The sequence below is a fragment of the Erpetoichthys calabaricus genome, chromosome 11, assembly GCF_900747795.2.
Source record: "Erpetoichthys calabaricus chromosome 11, fErpCal1.3, whole genome shotgun sequence".
NCBI lineage: Eukaryota > Metazoa > Chordata > Cladistia > Polypteriformes > Polypteridae > Erpetoichthys > Erpetoichthys calabaricus.
Window position 1 is genome coordinate 21821620 of NC_041404.2, and position 22721 is coordinate 21844340.

At 36.8% G+C, this 22721-nt stretch overlaps 1 protein-coding gene across 3 annotated transcripts in view; it reads left to right on the top strand.

Annotated features, from left to right (window-relative positions):
• Nucleotides 1-11784, top strand: part of rbm27 (RNA binding motif protein 27) — a 124978-nt gene extending 113194 nt beyond the window's left edge. For all 3 annotated transcript variants that reach the window (XM_051933462.1, XM_051933464.1, XM_051933465.1), the window contains exons 18-20: nucleotides 2814-2897; nucleotides 3387-3497; nucleotides 8844-11784. In XM_051933462.1, coding sequence (XP_051789422.1) covers nucleotides 2814-2897; nucleotides 3387-3497; nucleotides 8844-8933 — 285 coding nt within the window. In that variant the 3' untranslated portion in view covers nucleotides 8934-11784. The remainder of the gene's footprint in view (nucleotides 1-2813; nucleotides 2898-3386; nucleotides 3498-8843) is intronic.
• The last annotated feature ends 10937 nt before the right edge of the window (nucleotides 11785-22721 follow it).

A 22721-nucleotide genomic window follows, 5' to 3' on the forward strand; every position in this document is an offset into this window, starting at 1 on the left:
ATCCTGCAAGAAAGAATTCAAACACTCCCGGGGCCAGAAATAAAAGACAGGTATTGTTTTTACAAAGTCACGCGAGACCAGGCAGTGAGCCATCATTTAAAACAAGTCAACAGACCTCTAATCTAGCAGTTGTTGGATTGCTTTTGGCAGGCAAGCATCATGTGCTTGGAGCTCTTAAATCAACGACATGCGACAGGCAGAAGAGGCAGCTAGCAAGCAGCAAAAAGACAGCAAATGATCCAAAGGCATATCCTTAGCGTACGTTCAGCCGCAACACCCTTCACAACACGAGCAGTATTATACGTCTGGGAAGAAAGAGATGTAAACACGTGCGGAGCAGGAAATAAAGAAACAAGTATTGTTTTTACAAAAGGTTTTAAAGTAAAAGTGAAAATAATGCATATGTAACAATTCACAAGAAAATAACAATCTCTTTAAATTGTAGATTGCCTGCCTAAGGTAAAGTCATCCCTGATGAATGGGGACGTGGGAATGAGGGGTTCTTTCATTGGATTAGCGCTATTTCAGATGTTGAATGGCAAAATGGGAGGAGAGGCAGCTTGATGAATGAGGTCTCCAGGACTTAAAACAAATCCAAATCATATTATGTGATATCATCTAATATGAAATTCTACTCCGTACTTCTAGAATTTTTATTTTTAGATTGTATTGAGGATTTAGTCTGTTCTATGTATTGTACTGTACGGCTCAGAATTAAAAGACAATGAGTAAAATGACAAACTAGAACTTCATAATGATGTTTACTAACGTTGACGCTAAACACATGCAGAGCAGGTTAGAGACTATGAAACCAGTGAAATTAGAAAGGCTAAAAAAAAAAAAACCAAAAAAAAAAAAAAACGGCGCTATACACATGTGGAGAAAGTTAAAGGATATGAAAGTAGGAAAATTAGAAAATATAAAAAAAGAAAGTAAAGATCACAGTAGCGCAAAGAAACAAACTGCCTTATTTAACTATGCACCAGTCTAACTTTGGTTTTGCACAATAATTACTACACTATTGCACCTTAACACTTAATTCTACTTTATTCACATAATTTTACTTATTTATTATGTTCTACTATACTGTTATCTTTCAATCTATGACTTTTTGTTAATTTAATCTGATATTCTTCTAACTTTGCACAGTTTTTGATAAGCAGATCAGGATGTATTTCACTGCGTGTTGTCCTGTATAACTATGCATGTGACAAATAAAGAATCTTGAGAATTTCAAAAACGGAGTTTACTGCACATGCATTTATTGGTTACTTTGTTAGTGTATATATATTTATCTGTCTGCTTATTTAAAAAGCTACATTTACCCCAGGAGTCAAAAACGTTCTGTCTAGCCCTTGTACAAAACCCTAGACAAAAGCTGGGGTATCACCTTGGTAACCCCATGTACCTTTGGAACTGTGAGAGGAAAATAGCATGACTTTACACACAGGAGTCCAATGCAGAACTCTACTTACTTTTTTACTTTGTAAAAAAAAATTAACTGCTGATGATATAGATCGTTTTGTATGTGCTGAAATTCCAAACAGAGAAACCTGTCCTGACCTCATTAAAAAGATTTAGCATATTGGGACTTGCAAGATTACAAATATTGTTTTTACAGAAACAATAAAAGTGAAACTAATGAAATAGCAACAATTCAAAGAAAAAAAAATCTTAAAAGTGTGTATCCGGAAAACCAAACACAGGGGTTGGCGAGCGAAGCCCCCTAATTATAATATATAATATATATGTGCTGGGTGCCTGGACAGCTGGTAAGAATGTCAGGGTGCGTTAAATATGTTCCTCATCAAATTTGTTTTAAGTTGTTTTTTAAAAGAATGAATTCAGTGGGCTAATTTAATAATTTAGGGTGGTTGTTTCAAACTCTGGGTACAATAAAGCTGAAGGTTTTGTTCACTCTTAGAGAACAGGTTAGCTTGGGGCAAAATGAGATTGCCAGAATCAGTGGAGCTTAGTTTCCAGAAAACAGGAGCACAGTGATAGAGAAGATTACTGATGTAGTTTGGTGCAATTTCATTTAAAGCTTTATAGGTTTGTAATAGAATTTTATTTTCTGTCCTTTAAGATACCGGCATTTGTTTTATTTTATAGGTCAGGTATCTGACTACATATTGAAAGCTGATAGAGCAAATGTAATGAAAAGTGAAGTATACCAATGAACCACCCTAAAAATCACAGTTCAATCTTTTTGAATTAGGATAACAAACGGGATATGCAATTTCATTCCCAAGCCTCCCAACTTTGTCTTGTCATACATGCCAGATGCAGAAGACCCCTTTTTTATGACTCTAAATTTGTCTTCAGTATTCAAATAATGTAATTTTACTGCCTTAAATAAGGTGATGGTAAATGATCTAAAGATGAATTGTGTGTTGGGAGACTTTTCTTGAACATGTACTCCATCTTGTGGACAGGAATATATTGCACAAGCTTATTTGTCCTCACAGGTGGCGCAGTGGTAGTGCTGCTGCTTTGCAGTAAGGAGACTGTGGAAGATTGTGGGTTCGCTTCCCGGTTCCTCCCTGTGTGGATAGAGCTTTGAGTACTGAGAAAAGCGGTATATAAATGTAATTTATTATTATTAAATATAAAGTTAGTTTTTTGTAGTGTGATAATGTCATATGAAAGGAAGTCAGAATATTAAACCATTTTCAGAGGAAACTGAGGAAAGGTTAAACAAGATAAGACAACAAATTTTAGGTGGATGAAGTAATATTTTTGTCAAATAATGACAAATCATGAAAAATACATTTTTGATAGCTGGGTTGCATAATGTTTTTTGTTTATTATAGAAATTTGGAGAGGTTGAAGATCTCCATGATCATGACACTACAGGCATGGTGGTGACATTTAGGACCAGAAGTGAAGCAGAGAATGTAAGTGTGTTTTTTGTTTTTAAGTTTTCTAAGACTTGTGTATTTTCCAGTCAAAATCACCAATAGTTACTTTGTTATTTTTTTTCTTTATGCCAGCAGCAAAAACAGCATAATTCCTTTAATCTTATGTCCTTTCTAGATCATTCAGTTAGCTGCATTATTATATTGTGTGAATGCTTGATTAGCAAGGCATCTGCGAATTTTTTCACCTAGCCCAGTTTAACCAGACCTATAAAGCCTTTAAGAATAAAATATTTGTGGGAGTTGCTGAATAGTTTTTGTTTAATGTGCCCATAATAGAATAACCATTTTATCGCTGAATGAAAGTAATTATAACAGAATGTTGTAATTGTATTTTTGTTCTTTTTAAATGATTTTTATATTTAGAAGTAATATGATATGATTACAAAAACATTCTAGTGTTCTAGGATGTTTGATGCACCATTAAAGGTTATCAGATGTCATTATGTATGTATGTTTGTTTGACAGGCTGCAAACCAAGGAGCAAAATTCAAAGGACGTACCCTGCAAATATCATGGTATAAGCCCAAGACTCCATCTGTTTCCACTGAACCAGAAGAGGAAGAGACAAAAGAGGAGGTCTGCTATGTTTCCTCTAGTTAGTTTTCATGAAAAAGTGAAGGTTATGCATACCATTGCAATACTGAAGCAACTTGGGTACCCAGGCATAAACAATAGCAAGTGTTAGGTGGTAAAATTCTATTCAAAAGAATTACTTAGGAACACTTTGAAATCACTTCATTTATTTATTATAAACTAGTTGACTTGTCTTGATATCTAGTTAGATTCTTCTCTATTTTAGACCGTCTAGATCAAAAAAGGCTTAAAATTATTAAAATTATTATTTTTTTTATCGTATGTGCAGGAATTTACACCCCTTTGACAAAAGGTAAACCAATAAGAGTCTTCATTATAATCAGAAGGACTTGAAGTTGTGCATGCCACATCAACTGACCCCAGGGTTTCATACCTCTAATGGGATATTTGGGGTCAAAGTTACCCCTTTTCACAAAAACCTTTGGAAAAAATGGATATCAGTACTATAGGCACGTAAAATTTTTCTTATTTCGTGGGTGGCTCTGGAACGCAACCCCCGCGATGGAGGAGGGATTACTGTATATGTGTATATATATGTAATCCCTCCTCGATTGCGGGGGTTGTATTCCAGAACCCCCTGCGAAAGGTGAAAATCCGCGAAGTAGAAACCATATGTTTATATGGTTATTTTTATATTGTCATGCTTGGGTCACAGATTTGCACAGAAACACAGGAGGTTGTAGAGAGACAGGAACTTTATTCAAACACTGCAAACAAACATTTGTCTCTTTTTCAAAAGTTTAAACTGTGCTCCATGACAAGACAGAGAGGACTGTTCCGTCTCACAATTAAAAGAATGCAAACATATCTTCCTCTTCAAAGGAGTGTGCGTCAGGAGTAGAGAATGTCAGAGAGAGAGAGAAAAAAAGCAAACAATCAAAAATCAATAGGGCTGTTTGGCTTTTAAGTATGCGAAGCACCACCGGACAAAGCAGCTGCAAGGAAGGGAGCAATATGAAGGTAGTCTTTCAACATTTTTTAGAGGAGCATCTGTATCCTCTAGGCCAGTGTGCAAACAGCCCCTCTGCTCACACACCCTCCGTCAGGAGCAGAGAATGTCAGAGAGAGTGAGAGAGACAGAGAAAAACAAACAATCAAAAATCAATACATGCCGTTTGAGCTTTTAAGTATGCGAAGCACCGTGCAGGAAGCATGTCGCTTGACAAAGCAGCTGCACGGAAGGGAGCAATGTGAAGATAATCTTTCAGCATTTTTAGACGAGCGTCCATATCCTCTAGGGGTGTGAACAGCCCCCCTGCTCACACCCCCTCCGTCAGGAGCAGAGAATGTCAGAGCAAGAGAGAGAGAAAAGTAAACAATCAAAAATCAATACGTGCTGTTTGATCTTTTACGTATGCGAAGCACCGTGCGGGAAGCACATCGCTTGACAAAGCAGCCACATGTAAGCCCAACAAGGAAGAGAGCAATGTGAAGGTAATCTTTCAGCGTTTTTTGAGAAGCGGCCATATCTTCTAGGCGTGCGAACAGCCCCCGTGCTCAATATATATTTGAGGAGTTTTATTTAATACGTAATACGCGCTCTGGTTGGGTATCTTCTCAGCCATCTGCCAATAGCGTCCCTTGTATGAAATCAACTGGGCAAACCAACTGAGGAAGTATGTACCAGAAATTAAAAGACCCATTGTCCTCAGAAATCCGCGACCCAGCAAAAAATCCGCGATATATATTTAAATATGCTTACATATAAAATCCGCGATAGAGTGAAGCCGCGAAAGTCGAAGCACGATATAGCGAGGGATTGCTGTATATGTGTGTGTATGTATGTATGTATATATATGTGTATGTATGTATATAATATAATATAATATATATATATATATATATATATATATATATATATATATATATATATATATATATATATAATATGTGTGTGTATGTATGTATGCGTGTGTGTGTGTGTGTGTGTGTGTGTATATATATATATATATATATATATATATATATATATATATAGTGTGTGTGTATGTATGTGTGTATAATACAGTGGGTACGGAAAGTATTCAGACCCCCTTCAATTTTTCACTCTTTGTCATATTGCAGCCATTTGCTAAAATCATTTAAATTAATTTTTTCCCTCATTAATGTACCCACAGCACCCCATATTGACAGACAAAAAAAAGAATTTTTGAAATTGTTGCAGATTTATTAAAAAAGAAAAACTGAAATATCACATGGTCCTAAGTATTCAGACCCCTTGCTCAGTATTTAGTAGAAGCACCCTTTTGAGCTAATACAGCCATGAGTCTTCTTGGGAAAGATGCAACAAGTTTTTCACACCTGGATATGGGGATCCTCTGCCATTCCTCCTTGCAGATCCTCTCCAGTGCTGTCAGGTTGGATGGTAAACGTTGGTGGACAGCCATTTTTAGGTCTCTCCAGAGATGCTCAATTGGGTTTAAGTCAGGGCTCTGGCTGGGCCATTCAAGAACAGTCACAGAGTTGTTGTGAAGCCACTCCTTCGTTATTTTAGCTGTGTGCTTAGGGTCATTGTCTTGTTGGAAGGTAAACCTTCAGCCCAGTCTGAGGTCCTTAGCACTCTGGAGAAGGTTTTTGTCCAGAATATCCCTGTACTTGGCCGCATTCATCTTTCCCTCGATTGCAACCAGTCGTCCTGTCCCTGCAGCTGAAAAACACCCCCACAGCATGATGCTGCCACCGCCATTCTTCACTGTGGGGACTGTATTAGACAAGTGATGAGCAGTGCCTGGTTGACTCCACACATACTGCTTAGAATTAAGGCCAAAAAGTTCTATCTTGGTCTCATCAGACCAGAGAATCTTATTTCTCACCATCTCAGAGTCCTTCAGGTGTCTTTTAGCAAACTCCATGCGGGCTGTCATGTGTCTTGCACTGAGGTATGTGTAAAGTCGTGCTATTTTCCTCTCACAGTTCCAAAGGTACATGGGGTTACCAAGGTGATACCCCAGCTTTTGTCTAGGTTTTTGTACAAGGGCTAGACAGAACATTTTTGACTCCTGGGGTAAATGTAGCTTTTTAAATAAGCGGACAGATAAATATATATATACTAACAAAGTAACCAATAAATGCATGTGCGGTAAACTCCGTTTTTGAAATTCTCAAGATTCTTTATTTGTCACATGCATAGTTATACAGGACAACACGAAGTGAAATGCATCCTGATCTACTTATCAAAAACTGTGCAAAGTTAGAAGAATATCAGTTAAATTAACAAAAAGTCATAGATTGAAAGATAACAGTATAGTAGAACGTAATAAATAAGTAAAATTATGTGAATAAAGTAGAATCAAGTGTTAAGGTGCAATAGTGTAGTAATTGTTGTGCAAAACCAAAGTTAGACTGGTGCATAGTTAAATGAGGTGGTTTGTTTGTTTGCGCTACTGCGATCTTTACTTTCATTTTTTGTATTTTCTAATTTTCCTACTTTCATATCCTTTAACTTTCTCCACATGTGTATAGCGCCGTTTTTTTTTTTTTTTGAGCCTTTCTAATTTCACTGGTTTCATAGTCTCTAACCTGCGTTTAGCGTCAATGTTTGTAAACGTCTTTATGAAGTTCTAGTTTGTCATTTTACTCATTGTCTTTTAATTCTGAGCCGTACAGTACAATACATTTTTTCCTGTAAGAGAAGCTTAGTAAAATCTAGAGAACTGTTGGCTTTTCTGACTGACACTTTCTTAATAGTAATTTCGGTAGGAATTACCTCCTTTGTTGGTGCATTTTGCTTGTTAACTTTAGCCCTCAGAGGATTGGAGGCCCACTGGGATGCGTGCAGCATTTAAAATCTTAATCTGAATGATCAGTTTAAATTACTAAAAAAAAATGGTTTAGAAAAAAACGGTGAAATGCATCTAAAAGCGCACAGCTGGAGCTCTGGAAATGACCCAACAGAATCTCCATAGTGCGTTTTGGAATGTGTTTAACGTCCACACAATATCTGTTTAAAAAAAAAAAAAAAAAAAAAAAAGTGTAGAGGCGCAAATCTCTGCCCATTGTGAAATACTATTCCCTCAGAGCAAATTGGGTATTTTGGTCTGTAGTTCAGCAGTAGTTTCATATATGGACTTACTGTAAAACTTTTTAAGAGTGACGTTATATATTACCAATCCAGCCCTTAATTCACTTTGTAGACCAATCAGAGGCTAGTTTGAAGTAGTTGGAGGTGCTTCACATTGCAGACATAATGTGAAATTAGCATGAAGCCCTGCCTCATTTTCTGATTAGTCTGCATGTTTTAGAGATCAATAAGAGGGTGTGAATTACTTCTGACTAAATGGGCCATCAGAAAATAGACATGAATTACCACAGAGTAAACGTGTCAGGTATGCATCGTTATTGAAATAGTGCGTCTAAAGACATTCACTATCAAAGAAGTAGTGCTACTTGATAGTTGTGATGATGCCGACTATATAGTTTGGCATTGGATGAATTGACTGTTCAGGAGAGTTTGGATCCATTTGAATATAAGTAAATACCTAAAATACCTTGTTTGCATTTATGCACATACAGGCATTTTAGCAGCTTAATTATGTAGAGTGTCTTTGCAGTTTCCTCCCCAAACTGTTGTATCTATCAGTTTGTTTTTTTTTCTCAAAACAGTACTGAAAATTTGAATGGCATTAGACCAATTTTTTTTTTTTTTGCTATTTATAATTCTTTTATTTAGCTTAACTATAATGTAAATATGGCTCTACTAGTCATTTTTAAAATGTACAACTGCTGAAAACTCGTATATATAAGTCTTGGTAAAAGTCCAATTTCTTATAACAAATGGGTAGAGTTCAAAAACACTGAAAAATGGTAACAAACGGATTAGACCTTAGATGGTTAAGAACGAATCTTCATTTTTAGTTGTGCTTCGCTTTCTGTTGGTTATCAATTTGTTTTTAAAAGTCCTGTTTGTCTGCATCATTGTTTTTTACTACGAAAATTCTAGTGTATTTCCCTCAAGTAATCATACCTGACTTCAAAAGATCAGAAGATCAAAGTAATCTCTTCAAACTTATTAATAACTGGCTTCTTTTTCAAGGGTAGTGCCCAGCTTTGACAGAGTTGAGTTGTACCATGTTTTGACTTCTGAAGGCCCCTGACACTATTTTTCATTAACTGATTAAAATTGAAAATTATTTTCCTTTTATTTTCATTTCAGCTGAGTCTTGTCGCAAATTGAGTAGGTTGATAGTCTGGATTATTGAAGTATCCTATTATTTGTAATACTGAATATATTAATATAATTAATGTGAACTTAATAAAATGTTATTATGTTGCATTATCTCTGTATGTATTAATTACTTCTTTCTGTAATTAATAATTATTGTTTTTTAGGACACAGAACGAGCACTTTTGTTGCCTGAAGAGGAAGAAGAGGATGATGAAGATGAAGATGAAGAAAAATCTCGTTCATGGAGAAGATGAGAAGAAACCTCATTCGTTTTTGTGACTTTTTTTATTGATATTTTAGTAAAATGTAGTATTTAATGCTATAGAAATCATGTTTTTTTTCTTTAAATGCCAGGTCTTTTAAGATCTGAGAATTTGTGCCCTAAAGGGTGCGTATTTTTTGTCTTTTTTTTTAAAGATTTATATTTAAAATGTTAAATAATATTGCAGTCAACACATGCAGCTGATCCATCTTTTATTTGTGACCCTGGTAAATGTTTTGATGGGTTTAGATTTGAATCTGCTACTTATTGTTAGGAGTAATAGGAAAATTCCTAGACTGTCTGTCTGAAAATTACCTGACTGTGTCTAAAATTACTGCTGCTTCCCCAGATCTAAAAACTCCCCTCACTTTAACAGCCAGCTCAGCACTATAATGATGCATCAAAATTAACACATTCTGAATACAGTGTATTCAGATAACTTTCAATATTTCCCCACAAGATCACTTCATTTTACCATTGTTAGTTTCTAACAAGAATTACTTTATGAAGGAAAAATGAAGGCCTCTGACATTTGGTGGGACACAGGTTGAGTCTGTAGCCTTGTACAAGTGAAACAAATATGAGGGATTATTTCAAATTAAATTATTTTTATTCTGTGTTCTGTATTATGAAAACTGTGAAGGATTCTGTAGTCTGTTATTTTTGAGGTATACAAAGCAAAGCAAAATGGTTAAGATGCTTTAAATAATTAATCTCAATTCTGTTCATATGAAACTCTAATTTAACAATCCAGCCTATGTTCAGAATAACATATCATTTTAATGTATGCCGTTGATGGCTAATTTCTGTATGTTTCTTTTAAGGGAAGACAGTATGTTTCTCTTCTAGACATTTGATTATTTTGTGAGGCTTTCTGCTTTACTTTTTGTAAGTGTGTTGGTGGGAAACTTTCTTCCCTTTTGAAAGAAAAGATTGGCAAATTTTTATTTTCCAAAATACTGCAGAACAGCTCTAGTTTAAGGAAGAATATTGTATAACCACAGTCCTTAATTCTAACATCCAACAAAGGCAGGTTACTAAAATAACTGGTTCAACTGCAATAAACAACAAAAATAAGTCTTTCATATGTAGATATTTTTTTAGATTTTATTGCACTTCTAAAGTTTAGATATATCTCCCTGCACAGTTTATGTGAATATTTCTCTTCTCCTCCTTCATTGACACTTTATGTACAGAGTCTGTTAATATGTGCAAGGCTATAGGTGGTTGTGATATATACAGTTAATGTATATATTTTATCACAAATATGTAAGTGGGAAATGCTTCATTTTTTTCTCTTAATCCCCTGGTAGGTTTTCATCTCTGCCCAAAGAATTGTTCATTCATTAAGCTCATTTTGTCATAAGGACACTTGGAGTAAAATTTATATTCCAGAACCTTTTTTCCTTCTCCCTGTTGAACAGACTAACTTGTTTTATAGGGAACAAATATGAATGGGTCTGTGATATTCAGAAAGTGGCATATGAATGTATACTGAAATTTTTTTGTATATAATTTTTGCCTTATTCTGTATTAAATTACCAGCAGTCAGTTGCATTTTTATAAGATTTTCGTGTATTTTTTGTACAAAATGATGAAAGAAGCAACAAGGATTATTCTGTAGATAAGATATTTTCTAGCATAAGTTAAATAGATATGTTAAAATTTATATGGCAGATTATCTCTTGCACATGATTTAAAAAGTGAACATGAAGTGCCATCAACTCAGCAGGCCTTTGAGATCATTTATCAGTTTGTAGTTGCACTGCTTAAGATGTGAAGATTTCTTTTTCAACGTCTTTCAGGTTCAGTGTTAATGTTGTTTGTAAGTGTAACATTATTCAGGAAAGCTCAGCATCGAACACAAGTCACATATTTCTTGTGTCTTCAGTATTCTTGGGCCAGTATTAAAATAATTATTCCACATATTAATGGTGCTCTCTAGAGTAATGAACTTTAAAGTAAACTAGGTTCAAGTCAGATGCAGGGTACTGTAATGTTGAACTTTAAGATTATAGTAATATCAAATTTGGCATTTGTGGCTGTGCCATTCCAGAAGTTGTAACACTTTCTAGCATTGTTTACACCAGTGGTACTTTGCTATCTATGATACTAAGTAAAAGTTTACACTCAGTTTTTTCTTTTTTTTTTAATCCTTTCAAACGGTTATATATGCCACTTATGCGGGGATGACAATGGTATATGTTTTCTCAGACTGCACTCTATTTGTAATAGAGTTGTATAACAAATTTAATCTTAAATAAAATAAAGACAAATCTGCAATCCATGAATTTAGCTTTGTTTATTTATTTGTGACTTCCCCTACATCTGTGCATGTAACATAATGGAAAACAGTTATTAACTTTTAATAACACAAAACTTTTTTCTGTATGCCTAGTGCATGATTTTGGGGCCTGCTGGTGAAGAATGAGACTTTATGTAGTTTGGTTACATTGTTTCTTGAATGTTCTTTTTTTAAAATATATAAACATAATTTATCTAATATACTATTTGGTTAAAAAAAAATCATGTGTAAGGGACCTGCCAATACCCCCATTCCTTATATAATTAATAAGCCATGTATTATAGTTTTACATACTGATGTGATGTGTACTGCATTTTGAGATGTCATTAATGGCTTTGTAACTGTTTATACATTGGGATTTGTGAATTTTTTTGAGTTATTGTTTATAAAATGAATTTCTAACATGCTAGCATGGTCACTTTCCCAATAAAAATAAAGGAATGGTTTAAATAATAAAAAGGGGGTAAAGATTGGGATTAAATTTTGGCCAAAAAAAAATACTGGAACATACAAAAACCATTCCAAAAAACAACAAAAATGACTCTCTTGAATGATTGCTCCTAATTATTTTTCTCTTTCTCCATACAGTGTCTCTGTCCAAAGGTGCCTTCAGATTCAAAGTTAATAAATACGTTAAGCTAATCTGCAGTGCATTATTTTAGTGTCAATTGGGCCTCCATGTATGATATTGCCACCATCTTTGCAGTTAAGCTATTATATAAAAACAGTTAAGCTGTTTAAGAGTGTGGGACCTCTGATTGTCTGGTGCACTGTCTGTGAACCTGAAGTAGATTCAGTGGTTTAGGGAAATTTTACGTTATGTTATCTTACAGTGGCATGCAAAAGTTTGGGCACCCTAGCTTAAAATGTCTGTTACTGTGAATAATTAAGTGAGCAGTGCATGAACTGATCACCCAAAGGCATAAAGTTAAAGGTGACACATTTCTTTACAGGGGGGTGGGGGGGGACTACTCTTTAAAAAGTCTGTGTACCAACTATGTTTAAAAATGTTTCCCCTACTGACCAAGATAGCAAAAATTGGAAAAATTTAATAGGCCATCATTCAGAGAGACTAGTACAGCCAAAAGCTTATCAGCAGTTTATTATATTAAATTAATTGGAGACACAATTGATGAAGACACGCCAAATTCTAAAATAATTTGAAGCGTTCTGTGTAACAGGAATTAATATCCACTGATTTTTAAGTGAATTTATACATTTCCTCCTTATGAAGCACTAGGTGGGTTAACATTAATTTAAGTTGATTCATGTAAAAATGAATGTAACCTAATGACCGAAGACTTTAAATTAACAGTAATTCTCAATTATTAATACAGATATGCTACCAGTCAAACGTTTCAGAACACGTCAGTTTTACTTCAAATTTCATCAGTTGAAATGCAATGAATGACCTAATTTTTTTGAAAAGGTAAACAGTAAACTGAGAGAGGTTTAATTTTAAAGTATAGGTTGGCAAAAACTGAAAGTAAAGGAAATTTCAGAATGTTACAGGGAACAACTAATAGGTTACAACCTACAGATTTTATCCAGCTGGGGGCACTAGCTCCCTTGTTGGAATAAGTTCTTTTGTAATATTGCAGCGTGTTACATAACCCGAAACTATATAGATATAATATAAAAAGGCGATACCCCTCCCTTAGTGATACGGTGGTAAGAAATCACATAGGAGAAATAACTTTCTTTAATGACGGTTTTCGCAGCGTAACAAACGGGGAAGCCATGACAAAAATACAGTTTGGGAGTGGGAGCCCGATGTACTCTTTTTTTTCTGTGTGTAGGCCCCCACTTAGGTGAATAATGCAATTCCATACAAGGCAAAGAGAGGATACAATTTCATGCTGAGTTTAACACACAGAAATAGTGTATGTTGCCCATTTCGCAGTTGTCCTTAACTTGTCTTAAAATGCTTGCCTAGCAGTTCTTACATGGTGAACTCCTGTGTGCTAAATCTGGCTTTGTGTTAGCTGTACATGTGAGTAGAAAGAACAGTGGATTTAGAAAATATTTTGTACAGAGCACAGTGACATATTAAACTTATATATTTATTACACACATGTTCTACAGCAATTAAAATAAATTGAGCTTTGCAAGTTTGAGCAAACTTAAGTGTCCCAACTGCTGTTGATTACTTAAAATAGACTGTTAATACACCCTCTGAAGTACATCTTGGACAATGTTCCAGTGATAATGACAAGAAAATGGCAATTGACAAATGAAATGAGACTGAGCATTATTAACCTTAGACGTGTAGGCCTTTCATTTAGTGAAACTGGAAAACAAAAATCTGATTGTTAGTGAGTATGGTGTCTTATACAATCCAAAGGCAATTGGAAACTGACAAACTCTGATAGGAAGAGAGCTGGCAGACCCAAAGTCACAACCCAATCAGAAGACCTGTTTCTGAGGGTCAATAGTTTGTGTGATAGGTGCCTCACAGCACAACAGCTTCAAGTGCAGCTTAACAGGAATCGAAAAAAGTATTTTTTTTACAGTGAAGAGGAGACGTTATGCTACAGGTTTGATAGGGTGATGACAGTAAGAAAGCCATTCCCTGAAAGACAAAATAGTGTCTTGAAATATTGGCGTTGGACTACTGTAGCCTGGAAGAAAGTCTTATGGACTGAAGAATCAAAATTTGAAGTCGCAAGGTGTTTGTACGCCGTCAACTTGGTGAAAGGATGGTTCCTCAGTGTGTGACACCAACTGTCAAAACATGGTGGAGCAAGTGTGATGGTATGGGGTTCTTTTTCTGGAGCCAGCTTTGGTGACTACAACAGAGTGATTGGCATTCTTAATCAAATGAGTTACCACAGTTTGGCTGTTATATCAGCAAAAGGTGGCTACTTTGAATCAAAAATTTGAGTAATAGTTTGTACACTTAAAAAAAAAAAGTAAAAGGAATCATTATTGACCGGTAGTGTAAATCATGGAATGTCACGGAATGTTAACAGTACGTAATGATGAATACAGTGACCACCTCAATTAAAAGATATTAATCTGGCAGGGCCATCTGTAGGTTGGATTAGAAATTTAAAAAAGAAAAAAAAAAAAGCTTCCTAAAGTGGCAAATGCAGCCTATTCACTGTGAAACAAACACTCTGGGGAACTTTGCACTATTAATGACAAACTATTGGTGAAAGGGGGAGGCATCACTAACAAAACATTTGCTTGGGAGGCACCCTCTTTGGTTGTGTGTCTTCACTTGGAGCTGTAGGGCACAGAGTGCAGCCATTGCTGGCCAGTTGAACTAGTCATACTTCTAAGTGTGTAGACATTCTCTTTTAGCAAGCATCTCGCTCTGTTTAAATCTTACTACCTTCACTGCAGGATTTAAGGCCAGTTCAAAAATCTGAAGTTTATGTTTGAGTTCATGTGGAGAATGCTAATAAAAACTGTTATAAGTGTATTGCATTTCTCACTGAAATCTGTTTCTGTTTCATTGTGGCAACTAAATTGTCTTTCCTTGGTTTGCAAGGTACAGTACTGGCATTCGTCATGTTCAGTAAAAAATGGCCAAAATGAAATAGCTTTTTCAAGGAACATGCCAGGCTATTGTTTTACCTTTTTTGTGGATTCCATGGAACAGATTCCCAAGGAATTGAAGATTCCAAACAAAGATGAATATCTGCAGAGAGAAGAAAGCAAACTGGATCTGACCAGTAAGGGAAAGCCCAGACCATAATACATTTTTCCAGTTCTCTTCCATTCAATATCTGTGTTCTGTTGCCCATTTTAATCTTTTCATTTTATTTGCAAATTTCAGAGAGAGCTTTTTCTTTGAAACTCTGCTTCTTTGGCTAGTATCACGGCATCCTCTTTTTTCTGTTGCATACTAGACTAGCATTTGGTGTGTCTTTTAGGAAGAAACCAACTTGAGGACCTGTGAGGCGTTTGTTTCTCAAATTATACAGCGTGTGGTGTCTTTTTCCTCTTAATGTACTTGTGCATCTGGGCTTTCCCCTTCTTATCTTATCCTGATTATGTCCAGTTTTGTATGAAATCTTCAGTTTCTTGGCAATGGGAATACCCTTCATTCTGTGAAAAACAACAGTCTGACATGTTTTTTGAGAAAGCTGTTTAATTTTGGCTGATTTTGAACCAAGAACTGAACTTTAGGAATGCCAATACTCTACAGCCCAAGGAAGGACAATTTAATTTGTTTATTGAAGAGGACAGTGTAATGCAAATGCAATTACAAAAGTAATTGGAAGAATGTAATATCCATTTGCAACACTGGGAACGTATTGGCTGTATTTCTAAATCCGTTTCATGATGAAAACTATATGCTTAATATGCAAACATTCTTTTGATGACATTTATATGGTTAGAGTTAATTATTCCATTTTCACCCAAGTCTCATAGGCACCAGGTGTTTCCAAACAGTCCTGGAGATTTGGAGGTTGAAGTCCACACAAAAGAATAGGTGTCTCAATGGATTTGGGAAGAGGCTGTAGCGAGTATTTTACTTCTCCGTGCCTGTATCCATGAATTGTATTTGCTTATGACTAGAAGATAAAATGTTGAGTTTAGATAGTTTAAAAAAATCTAAAAAAAAAATAAAGATGAAAAACTAGTATAACCTAATAGCACCTTATTATGAAGCATACTGCGTGTGTAACATTAAAGACTGATCAGATCTGAACAGCTGACATATCTGGAAGTGTCCCCTTTTTTTTTTTTTATTTTTTTTTATTTTCTCTATTATGGCTATTTCATTGTTTTCAGATTGAATTGTGGATTGCATGCATTCTTTGTTTCTTCATTTTGCAGAATATTGGCATCCGTCCTGAATATTATTGCTATCAGTGTGTTTCAGGCATGTCCATCAAACGTCACAAGTGCAGAGTCTCCGCATCAGAGCTCTCAGTGAACCGGCTTCCCAAGGGAATCCCCTGCCATCCAAAGTTGGGCCAGTCTATATTGATAGTCCCGTAGAAGACAACTTATTTATGTTAATTCATGGTTAAACATATTTTAAAGCCAAGTCATATATATATATAGTATATATCTAGCCATTTGGATACAATGGGGAGCATCTATATTAAATCCTATGTTTATTTTATTTTCTGTAAATTTCATTTTATTCTATGCATTTCCATAGACGTAAATCTGATTATAAGACTTTTCAATTTACCCTGCCTTTATTTCCTCCTAATCTTGAAGATGCGTGTATGCGTTCAAGGCTGGTGTTTTCTAGGCTAGTGGATTACATTACTATTTTTTCTGTTTTGAATAGAAGAGGAATAAAAGCAATTTGCAAAAGAGATTCTGGACCTCAAACAGCTAAGAGCTGAGAAGTGCTTCTGGAATGCATGAAATGCCACTTGTCAGGCTAAACTACTGTTTTCTGTTAAATACATCCACCTTTTTGTAGTGATTAACACTTGACTCATTGGTTAAGTTACAGTATAAAACAAATCTTGAGATATTCACCTAAGGAAAAAAAAATGCCTCAGCAATGCTTGAAAAAAGAACATTGAAGGCTCCAGTACGTTCAGTGTGCCTAACCATTGATGTCTGTTTGATGTGTTCCTTTTTAAGAAAGTCCATGTTTTTATTCTCTTTTAAAGTAACCCATCTTGAGTGAGCCGGTCCTTTGTGGTTTTTCTAAGGTTTTCATTCTTGTGGTGTGGAAGGCTGGGTGGCAATTAAAAGTGTTCTTTTTAAAAAGAGAGATGGAGGAAAAAAAAAAAAAAAAAACCCTTTTCTGAACACTTGCTCGGTGGCTTACAGAAGAGTAATGGTGATCATGTTGTCACCTAAGGTTTGATTCCTCTTTTGGGTGATGGTTTTACATGTAACTAACCCACAGCTGAGGTTAGGCCAAATAAGCAATATGAGGCTTTTTTAAATTTTAAGGATTACTTGTTCTGCTTGAGCCTGGTATAAAAGTGCATTGGTTTGTTGTGCTGCCTCTCAGCTTCATGATTCCAGGGGTCCTGATGTATAATGCCTTGTGTATAATTCACACTTAAACATGGCATATGAACGAAACCAGAAACAAAAAAAAAAAATTAAGAAACATAAAAGTTTAAGTCCCTTTATAAATACTAATTAGCATGAATTTTACTAATTTTAAGACAAAAGACCAATATAGTATGTCCACAAGTATGGTGACCAGACCAGGAGCCTTGTGTATAAATGGTGTGCATGGACAAAAATGTTGCGTACGCTTGTTTCCATACTCACGTCAAGATGTATAAAAACTAAACTTGGTGTAAAGCCATGCAAATTTTCACGGCAGCCTCAAACCACTTGTACGCAAGTTTCTGCTCAGTTGTGCAAATGAGTAGCACCCAATGTCAAAGCAGTGCTACTGTCTCTGTGTGGTTTGCCCTTCTTTTTTACATTTGCATCGATGACTCTGGCTTTATCAAAAACACTGAAATTGGTTGCATATCATTGACAAATTTCAGGCACTTGATTGTAATCATTTTGTAACAATATAATAGTGCATGCAATGGCCAAACTATTCCAACTACTATGGCTGCTTTAGTGTTGTTAGAAGACTTCGCAAATGGAAGAATTAGAAGAGAGCACATATTTACAGATGATGGTGATTGGCTTACAAGTCGATTTAGAGTTGTGGACTTTGGGAATCTTAGGATTTATACTTGTATCATTTTTATGATGAAAAGCATTAAAGTATGTATATTATTTTTTGCAGATAAATGGCTAACTTCATTTAAATAATGTATACTGTTAATAATTGAACATGTGGGGCCACAGTGGCATGGCAGAAGTGCTCCTGCCTCGCAGTAAGGGGGGATGTCACCTTCCAGGTGTTTCCTGCCTAGAGTTTGTATGTTTTCCTAGTGGGTTTCCTCGGGGTGCTTTAGTTTCCTTCCAAAGTCATACAGGCTTTGGGATTCGGTGATGCTAAATTGACACTACTAGTGTATGTGTGTGCTCGTGTTCACCCTGTAATGATCTGGTGCCTCATCCAGGTTGTTCCTGTCTCGCGCTTGATGCTTGCTATGACTGGCACAACCCTGGATGGAATAATTAAACCTGTATCTGGACCTACTATTTTTCAGTATAATAAGATCACGAGTGTACTCCTTAGTTAAATGGTCCAGGATAGCTCGAGAACACAGAACATCAGCCAATAATTTAAATTAAGATGTCATTAAAATGGCATACGTTTCAAGAATCCGTTAGCAGCTATGGTGTCCACTGGCTTTTATTTTTCTATACATTGAGTATTCAATGACCAATTCCACTACCCAACCTTTTTTTCTGGGTGTTACTAAGCATACAACACCTCTGATCACTAGCTACAACATGTCTAGAAACAAGACCTGGTGGGACATTCACTTTTCCTGATGTATAAGAGAGATCAGAAGGCAATGGTTATCTTAGGCCCTTAATGTTTTCCAGGAAATTCTAGACCACTAGTCCTAGCATCTGGCAATCTGAAGCCATTGTTCTGTGCTTCTGGTCCCTGACCTTGCCTTTACCCTGTGGTTTCAACCCTTGCGTGAACCTCTGAGACCAGGAAAATTCAAGGGTCTAATCTAAATTAATATTTAAAAGAAGGGGCAACACAAACTATTTTGAAGTGGGTATGCATAATTTAGTTTTTGGCACTGTGGTGATGCACCTCAGTGAGCATTGCACTTATGGGCGACCCCCGGAAACCAAGCTAATGCACTTTGTCATGAGCTGGGGGCTGGAGGGTTCTCTCCCTTGGAAACAGAATGCCGTACTTTACGCAACTGTGCATGAAGGACACCGGCAGTGACTATATAGTGCACAAGGCTTTTTAGGGGCCCCCATGCAATGCATCCTCTGGCCCTGTTTGAAAGTTTGTGTGTTATTCATTTAGGTGCACAGAAAAAAATATATAAATAAATAAAATACTGTATATGAAGCTGATTTAGTTCTTATGTAATATATAGCCATCTATAATATAAAGCGTAATTAATAAGGAAAATGGGGTTAACAATACTGATACTGAGATTCTGTCCATCTCTTCTGTGTTCTCTGTAGGAATCTGCCTATTCAGCCTTTGTGTAATCTTTTTATGAGCCAAATCTGAACAAACCGGAATACAGTGGAACCTCGGGTCACGAACGTCTCTGAACACACACAAATCGGGTTTCGACCAAAAAAGTTTGCCAAACTTTTGCATCTGTTCACAGCCACACTCTCTGGTGACGAACAAGCCAGTGTCCCTTCTGGTTTGTACGTGCCAATGATTTCCGCACGTGTTCAGTCTCTCCCTGTGCAGCGAGAGAGAGAGCGAGCGAGAGAGCCCAAGCAGAAGAAGTAAGTATGGCATAAGTAACTATTTTTGTGCTTAAAAATCTTTAAAAAAAAACATATATTTACATACAGCTCGTACGGTCCAGAGCGGATTAATTGTATTTACATACAATCCTATGGGGGAAATTACTTCAGGTCACGACCAAATCAGGTTGCGACCAGAGTTTTGAAACGAATTACGGTCGTGACCTGAGGTTCCACTGTATTTTTTCCATTCTTAATATTCTTTTTTGTTTTTATTACTTTAGTTACTTTTAGTTAAAAGCAAATAACAGTCCATACAATCAAATCAAACTTAACAAAACTAAAATTCAATGCCCACCGAAAAGAAAGAGAGGAGAACCAGCCGACAAAGCAAATCTTTGAAAGCAGCGAGCAAGGAAGAGTATCCTTTTCCTCGATATAGAAGATTATACTAAAATGTTATTGATTACATGCTGCCATATTTTAAAAAAAGGTTTTGAACAGATCCTCTAAGTGAGAATTAGTTTTTTTCCCATTTCAGATAGTATAGTACATTAGTTACCCACTGACTTAAAGGTGGTGGGTTGGGATTCTTTCAGTTGAGCAAGATAAGTCTACGTGCTATTAGTGAAGTAAAGGCAATCGTAGTTTGTTCTTCTGCACTTTAAGCCCATCTGGGAGTACACCAAACACAGCTGTTAATGGAGCAGGAGAGACTGTGACACCAAGGCTGTCTGAAAGGCATTTAAAGATTTTGGTCCAAAATGATGTTAAATTGGTGCAGGCCAAAACATGTGGCCCAGTGAGACAGGTTGAATCTTGGATAGTTTTGGATAGTTTTAATCGAGATAAATGTGCTTAATAGAAAATTTTAAGCTAAATAATCAAATGGGGCGGCACGGTGGCGCAGTGGTAGCACTGCTGCATCGCAGTTAGGAGACCCGGGTTCGCTTCCCGGGTCCTCCCTGCATGGAGTTTGCATGTTCTCCCTGTGTCTGCGTGGGTTTCCTCCCACAGTCCAAAGACATGCAGGTTAGGTGGATTGGCGATTCTAAATTTGCCCTAATGTGTGTGTCCTGCAGTGGGTTGGCACCCTGCCCAGGATTGGTTCCTGCCTTGCTCCCTGTGTTTGGATTCAGCGGGTTGGAAGATGGATGGATGGATAATCAAATATTTTGTACATATGGAGCTACAGTGTATTCTGGGCATGGCTGCCTCCCACTCTTTTTCTGAGATTTTAAGTGGAATATCCTTTTCCCATTGTGCCCTAGGGTCTTTGAAAGGAAGGGGTTTTATAACGTTTTTATAAATTGTGGAGATACTATCTGAGTCTTCAAGACTGGTCAATATTTCTTCTGGAATAGAAATAGGGGGAAGGTGAGGAAAACTGGGCAGGTTCAATTTAGCAAAGTTTCTAGCTTGAAAGTAGTGGAAAAATTCTGTTGCTGAGAAGTTAAATTTGAAGCTTAATTGCTCATAGCATGCACAAACATTATCGATGTAGAAGTCTCTACATGTTTTAATCCTAGAGATTTCCCAAGCATTAAATGTACAGTATGTCTGAGGGGGTGGAAAAGAGTGGTTGCCATGTAGATGTGCAACAGATAAGAGCTTCTCTGTCTTAAAGTGCTTCCTACATTGGTTCCATATTCTGATTGAATGAAGTTCTGATTGGGTAACTGGATTATTCGTGTATTGGTGATAATTTGTATTTACTGGGGCACAAAGTAGGGCATATAAAGAAGTAATGTAAGACCTTAATTCTGTTGCAGACCAGGCTTGTGTTTATTCATTCATTTATGTCAATGTCCAGGTCTTTATAGCTTGTATATTTGCCACCCAGTAATAAAATTGAAAGTTAGGTAGTGCCATGCCCTCTTCTGCCTTAGGTCATTGTACAGTAGTGTCGCCCTTTGGATGTGTGGATGTTTAGAATTCCAAATAAATGAGTTTATGATTGAATCTAATTTCTTAAAGAAAGATTTTTTTTATGTATATGGGGATGTTTTAAAATAGAAAAAGTATCTTGGGAAGGATCATCTTACAAGTGTTGATTCTACCTGCTAATGTAAGATGGAGGGTAGACCATCTGTTTACATCTTATTTAATTTTTTCCATGCAGACAGCAAATTTTGTTGAAAAAGAGCTTTATATTTACTTGTGGTGTTTACCCCTAGATATTTAAACTTATGTGCTAAGATAAACGGGAAGGTGTCCAGTCATATATACTCTGTATATATATATATATATATTACAGTATATATATACTGATATATATATATATTACAGTATACAGTATATATATTGTCACAGATGGCTGGGTGCCATACCCAGCCGTGACACCTAGAAGGACCGGGAGAGGGAGTACACCTCCCCCAGGCCACAAGATGACAGCTGCCCTGGTTGCTACGGGGGTCAACACTATAGGGGCCCGTGACCACTGCCAGGGGGTGTTTACTGGATCCTAGAACCCTGGAAGCCAGCACTTCCGCCACACCAGGAAGTGCCAGCGGAAGTTCATCAAGGAGCACCTGGAGCATATCCGGGGAAGTATAAAAGGGGCCGTCTTCCAACAGTCAAAGAGACCTGGTGTCGGGAGGAAGCAGACAAGGCTTTGGAGAGTGGAGAGAAGGCAGCCTGAAGAGGACCAGTGAGAGGCCCGAGAGAGTGGTGTTTGGTGCTGGAGCACTGTGTGCTGTGCGGGACTGTGTTGAACATTGTAAATATTGTAAATAAATCATGTGTGGTGGACTTGAGAACAGTGTCTGTCTGTCTGTGGTCGGGCTGGCTTTCACTATATATATATATATATATATATATATATATATATATATATATATATATATATATATATATATATATATATATATATACAGTATATTGTGACAGATGGCCAGGGTTCATGCCTGGCCGGGACGCCCCTTCACCACGTCTGCCAGGGGGACAAGGGTGGGAAGCCCAGTATCTCCCCGTGGATGCTAGATGGCTGCCTCCCTGGGTTGCAGCGGTGCCTCGGACTCCCCCAGGGCTTCATGGAGATTGGAGTGTAGTGAAGCCCTATTGGATTCCGCAGGCGCTACCAAGGGGTGCTGCAGCAGAAGCTGCTGGCCCCTTTTGGGCACTGGTTTCGCCACACATGGAAGTGCAGCCGGATGTCGCCAATCAAGCACCTGGAGCACTTCCAGGTACCCAATAAAAGGGAGCCAGCGACCACCACTCAGC